The sequence below is a fragment of the Camelus ferus genome, chromosome 8, assembly GCF_009834535.1.
Source record: "Camelus ferus isolate YT-003-E chromosome 8, BCGSAC_Cfer_1.0, whole genome shotgun sequence".
In the NCBI taxonomy this organism is placed as follows: Eukaryota; Metazoa; Chordata; class Mammalia; order Artiodactyla; family Camelidae; genus Camelus; species Camelus ferus.
The window spans coordinates 37,377,629-37,383,959 of record NC_045703.1 but is presented as its reverse complement, the minus strand read 5'-3'; the positions used below and the strand labels follow the sequence as shown (position 1 = coordinate 37,383,959).

At 47.9% G+C, this 6,331-nt stretch overlaps 1 protein-coding gene across 2 annotated transcripts in view; it reads left to right on the top strand.

Annotated features, from left to right (window-relative positions):
- The first annotated feature begins 523 nt into the window (after positions 1-523).
- Positions 524-6,331, top strand: part of MAN1A1 (mannosidase alpha class 1A member 1) — a 151,469-nt gene continuing 145,661 nt past the window's right edge. Inside the window, exons 1-2 of one of the 2 annotated variants that reach the window (XM_032484791.1) lie at positions 524-731; positions 985-1,842. In XM_032484791.1, coding sequence (XP_032340682.1) covers positions 1,231-1,842 — 612 coding nt within the window. In that variant the 5' untranslated portion in view covers positions 524-731; positions 985-1,230. Of the gene's footprint in view, positions 778-984; positions 1,843-6,331 lie in introns of both variants that reach the window. The other variant, XM_032484788.1, reaches the window with a different exon arrangement.

The window sequence follows — 6,331 nt, the reverse complement described above, 5'->3', positions numbered from 1 at the left end:
GAGTCTGACAAATCTCTGCGAGACCCTGCCCTTCCCGGGCTCCCCTCGGAGCGGGCCCCAGCACAGCCAGGCTCAGGTCCGAAAGTGGCTGCAAGGGAGGTCCCGCGTCAGCCCAGGCGCCTCCTCCGCAACTCGAGTCTAAGCACAACCTGGGACCCCGGCCGGAGGCCGGCAAGGGATAAACTCCCCGATCCGGAGCACCACCCGCCACCTCGCGCCCCGGGCCTCCGCGACGAATCTGACCGCCCTCACTGCCGCCGCAACTCTCTCCCGCCTCGCGCCTCTGGGCCCCCGCGACCCCTCCGCCCCCGGCCGGGCCCCTGCGAGGCTGCGTTTCCCGTAAACTCCCCGCCCCGCACGGCCCCCTCCCCGCCCGCACGGCCCCCTCCCCGCCTCGGCCCCGCCCCCACGGGACCCTGAGTGGCGCGTGATTGGCCCGGCCGCGCCATCACTCTCCGGACGCGTCACCGCCCTCATTTCCGACAGCCTCGAGACCGGCAGTGGTATTAGTGCTCGCGGGGCGGAGGCGGAGGGCGTCTTGCTCCCCTGCTCTTCTAATCGCCCGCGGGTCGGCGCGCTCGCCCAGCTGAGCGGCGACCGGGGTTGTGGAGTGGCGGGGTTGTACGCTCAGCCGCCGCCTGGGAAGCGGAGACAGCTAGTCCCAACTCCGGGATGGGGAGCGGGTTAAGTTGACGAGCCTCCCACCTACGCTGCTCCCCTCTTGCACTGAGGTGCGCTGCCCTCTCCAGGAGGTGCCCGCACGCGGCCCTGCTCCAGGTGTGCACGGGACACCCCGCCCCCGGGACCCGAAAACTTCACCTCAAGTCCAAAGAGTGGGGTCCGAAGGCGGTACCGGGAGCAGGACTCGACTCCGCGCGGGGGGAGCTGTCCTAGCGGCTCGCACGGCCGTCGGAGGGCGGAGACTGGTGGAAACTTTATCACCATCATCGTAATTACTACGCTTTACTGTTTCTCTCCCCGCAGGGGCTGCAGCTAGAGGTCTGTCGCGCGTGTTTATTTACCAAAGGAGCCGCCCCGGGGAGAAGACCGGGAGGGGAGTTGTTACCCCAGGGGATACCTGCAGTCCAGCCAGGGGGTTTGGGCGGCCTGGATGCACAAGACCCAGCCCCGCAGCCGCTGACGCCGGGCGGCGGCGAAGTTTGGCTGCTGAGCGGCGCGGCGCAAGGCCACTGGACAGCGGGCAGCCCGGCGGCGGTGGCGACAGGAGCGATGCCGGTGGGGGGCCTGCTGCCGCTCTTCAGCAGCCCCGCGGGCAGCGGCCTGGGTGGGGGGCTCGGCGGTGGCGGCAGCGGCAGCGGCAGGAAGGGGTCGGGCCCCGCCGCCTTCCGCCTGACGGAGAAGTTCGTGCTGCTGCTGGTGTTCAGCGCCTTCATCACGCTCTGCTTCGGTGCGATCTTCTTCCTGCCCGACTCCTCCAAGCTGCTCAGCGGGGTCCTTTTCCACTCCAGCCCCGCCCTGCAGCCGGCCGCCGACCACAAGCCCGGGCCCGGGGCACGCGCTGAGGACGCGGCAGATGGGCGATCCCGGCGCGGCGAGGAGGGCGCACCCGGGGACCCGGCGGCCGCCCTGGAGGACAACTTGGCCAGGATCCGCGAAAACCACGAGCGGGCTCTGAGGGAAGCCAAGGAGACGCTGCAGAAGCTGCCCGAAGAGATCCAAAGAGACATCCTGTTGGAGAAGGAGAAGGTGGCCGAAGAGCAGCGGCGTGACAGGTCGGTGTTCAGGAAGCTGCCCCCGGTGTACTTGATGCCCCTCATCGGGCCGGTTGACCAGGAGCCCACCGACGCCGCCGTCCGCAACAAAAGGGCGAAGATCAAAGAGGTGAGTGCACCGGGCTGGAAACCCCTCCAGACCCGCGGTGTTTTTCTGGGAAGAAACGACAAACCTTTGAAACTCTTAAAAAGGTAACATTCTAGTGTAGGGGGACATGACTGTAACAGTACGGTGTGAGGGGACGTGGAGGTTTTCCACTTCTACCAGGCGCAGAGTCAAAGGCTCTTTCGTTTTCCTTTCTTCAGTGTCATAGTAGATGTGGCCATTTATGATCTGAGGTTGAATCCTGTTGTTTTTAACTTGCATGCTTGGGTGAGAATAAGCCACACGAGGTAGGTATTAAATACATGGGCAGGTGCTGTGCAGATCTCTTCTTTCACCGCCTGATACATGGTTATTCGTCTCTGAGAACAGTGGCAGTGAGGGTCTCAAACAGCCCCCTGATAAGGCTTGGAGTGGCTTGGAAATGAAGCGTGAATGTAAACGCCAAACACCAATCACGCATGATAATAAGGTTCTAACACTAAGCCAGCACACCTCGCCTTCAGTCATGTGGCCCCCATTCTGCCAAGTGGCATCGTGTCTGTACTTAACAGACTGTAAAGGTGAAACCTGACAACTTCCTATCATAGGGGGCATACTGTAGTTTACTTTTCAAAAAATGAAAAATGTGAAAAATCAGCCGACTGCCTCTTGCATTTCTGGTGATGTCAGAAAAAAAGAGTATTTCATGTGATGCAACAGGTTTGCCTCCACAGCAGCACAATGATGACAGACTTAATCTAGGGCAAACATGGACTTTGATAAGTCTTTCATAATTTCTTTCTGTTATTTTCATTTAGAACTTGTAACATGTGGTTAACTCATGACCAGCTTAAAACTGAAGAGGACCCTTAAAAATCATTTCAGACTATCATTTTAAAGATGAAGGTTGAAGGCCCAGAGGCCCAGAACGAGTTAGTGACTGAGTCAGGGCTTGAAGCCAGGCTTCCTCCTGTGACTAGGCTCTCTGTGGACATGCCTCCTTCCACAGCTACTCTCCCTGCGTGAAACTATGCCAGCCTGGATTTTTACACACTCCAACAGCTGTAGCAACCATATTAAAAGCATTCTATCCCAAGTCTTGATTCTAATTTCTGCAATACATTATGAATGGAAGCGATGTTTTTTATCATTTTTTAAGGTTCGCAGAATCTCTGTGAAAACAAATTATGTGTTTTGACATTGGACAGGTAATCAGGAAAGGAAGCTTCCTGATTCCCCCCATTTTCAGAGGGTAAAAAGAATTTTGAGGTGGTGAAGAGGTATTTAGCTTAAGTGGCTGCAGGATAGAGGCAGCTTGATTGTCGTAGGATTTGTGCTTTTATTATAAAGACCAAATGAATTTGGTTAAGCTGTAATTGAGCAAGTTAAAGTGGAATTGGTTGCCCTAGGCAGAATGTCTTCATTTGTCCCCCTGCACAGATAGCTTCCTTCCACAGCCCAACAGCCTTTCTGTTCTGAGACCCTTCCTCAGGCACAGAGCCCTCCCAGACTTGGGGGAATGGATTTTACTCCCCTGGATAATTTCTGTCTAGCAGTTTCCTTTCTCCATGAAATCCTGTCAGGGCTACAAAACCAGGAAGGTGGTAAAAGCTCTGCTTCTCACCAACCATCTCTCTCTCCTCTTCATCTCTCAGCTTCCTTGAAAATATCCAACCAAAACCTGTAGATAAATTAGCCCCAAATCTGAATCTGCTTATGCTCCACTTAAGTTTGAAGCAGTGTAATTCACATGTTTCATGCCTCTAAATTCCCATGAGCTGCTAGTTAGTGCAGATCACAGTTGTCCAAGGAAATTATTTTAAATACTAAAGACGCATGGATATTAAAAAGCTGTTGATACTGAACAGTGGTTAAAAGTGCATTTAGAGCAGAAGCACTGGGACAGTAGCTGATTCAGGACAGAATATTAACAGTATGTATATCTGTCCCTGTTAGAGTCAGGTTATCTGTGTCTCTAAATCAAAAGGTCTTAATTAACCATGTAAAGGAAATTTATGTAGCCTTCTGTGTCCATGTGGTGCTAACATCTTAGTACTTACATGTTTTGAAACTGCCCAGTCTTGCATAAAGTGGTGGAACTAAAGGGTTTCTTTAAGTTTCATGTTGCCATGAGAACTGTCTCCCACTCCCTGCCCCCCCAAAATCCAGCATAATTAATTACCATTAGTATTTAGTCAAAAGCTAATGGGAAGAAATGGTTGTGTTTTTTCATCAGATTAGTTCAGGCAGATGTGTTCCTTTGTAAACCAAAAAAAAAAGTAACATGTTATTCTAAAACTACACTATAAGTGTTCCGTTTTGGAGAGGAAACAGTGGTATTGATGCCATATTTTCTACTTTTCTAGTTCTCTTTATGTATTTAGATTCTCAATTACACCTGAATGTACTAATGGTTTTAAAAGTAAAATTTAGAAGCTATAAGCAAGTCTAACATGTTGGGAGCTTGGGCTATAATTTCTGAGCAAACTTTTATTTTGTAAATTTGGTTTAAAAAACAGCCAATGCTATTTTTATATTGCCAACACAGTTGTGTTGCTGATACTGCGGTTAAGTTTTTAACAAATCTGTGGCAAGGGGAAACAGTCTGTAATTTCAAATAGGATATTTGTTGCCTAGCACCTTTCACAAAAAGGTCCTGCCTGCTTTTCAGTACTGATTTGATGCATAATAAATATTTGATGTAAAACTTAAAATTGAAATAAAGACACCCCCTATGAAAACTTTGTGACTAAATTAACTCTGAAATTTCCCTGAAATTTATAATACACACATGGTAGATATTTTCATGAGATTGATCCTTTTTAAAATTGTGTTCAAGTTGTCCTTAACTTTAGAGAGCAGTAGTAAACAGTGAAGTACAGAAGTTAAATAGTACCCTAGAAATTTTAGCAAAATAGTCCATTTCCCCTTCTACCCCAGTCTTTTTTAAAATCAGGAGGGTTTTTGGCAGGAGTCCACATAAAGAGCCTATGCTGTCCTTTAGGTTTAGAGCCCTAATCTTAATTTAGAGTATGAACAATTTTTTTCCTTTTTTGGAATTATGGGGAGAGTCCCTAAGTAATAGGGGCTGAAGACAGATTGTCAACGGGATTCCCCCCTTCTCATTCTGGAACCCCCAGTCTAAATGGGATGGGGAGTCTGACAGCTATCTTTGGGTCTATCAGGAAAAGTTTTAGGAACAGACAGTCAGATATAGGGTCAAAGTTGTCTTCTCTAGGTTTCTCAAAACAGGCTTCTGTTTTTTATTCCAGACCTGTTTACTAAATCATAAGTTTAAAGAAAATTTTCATATAGATGGCTAATGGTGAAAGTGCATTTTTATGCCTTACACTAGCCTTAGGTTGTTCTTGAGTCTATAATTTATGTTAACTACTGACGATTAACCTTTTTATTAAAGATCAGACATAGGAATACTCAACCTTAACAGATTAACACAAAACATTCTTATTTTGAAACTTAACTTTCCAATTTATTTGTCTGGGTAGTTCTGGTGTGGAAGATGATATTTGCAAAATAATAAAGGTCACAATTTGAAGACCTGACTCTGAAGGAGCTTAGGTGCCCTTGGGTTACCTTGACTATTCTGCTCACCCAGTTCTGCAACACTGGACATTGAACATGGGCAAATGGGAGATTGCCCCCTGGTTAGGACCTTCCCTAGAGCAGGTAGGTCATGGAGTGTTTGTAAAAGATTTCTCTTTTTAGCAAGTAAATGAATAAATTAAATTTTCAACAGTGTAGGTACTAGAGTAGATGCTGACTGTTGAACATAAATATACAAAAGCAAGAAAAGATTGTTAGCAGATACATTAGTCATGCCCAGCTTGATTTTCTGTAAGCTATTGATCATTTGTATGGGAGGAGTATTCTGTCTTCCTCTTACTGGGTAATTTAACATTCCAATAAAGGAGCTACATTTAGGATCTAGAACCTAGTTAAGACTCTGGAAAAGAAGTTAAGAAAGATGCATTTTCAAGTAAATGCATTTATATTTCTTAGGTGAGCTAATAAACTAAACCACCTTGAGAAATTTACCCTAGTATTTCCTATGTGTAGAAAGTGTCTTTGGATGAGATCTGAATTTGCTAGAATTCAGTGGCTTACTTAACATATTTGTATTAAATTATTTTATAAGCTATGGCAGTACAAATTTTTTATTAGAAAGAGTTTAAAACGTGTGTCTCAAGGTCAGAGGGGAGGAATACTTGCAGATCAGTGTGAATGATGAGGGCTAAATAGACGGGTAGATCAGCACTGCCCTGGACCATGCTTATACCCCACAACCCCACAGAGAACCTGTGGCCTTTTAAGTTCTTCATCACCCACAAAACCATAGAAATGCATGTGTTTGTCAAAGGGGAGTTTTAGTTGGTCAAAATAGGAGCAGCCACACCGTGAGCTCCAGGAATACTATGACATGCCTTCTCCTAAGCAGCCAGAAATGACAAAGGAGAACCAATGTTTGGTAGTTTAAGGAAGAGATTCTTTCTCT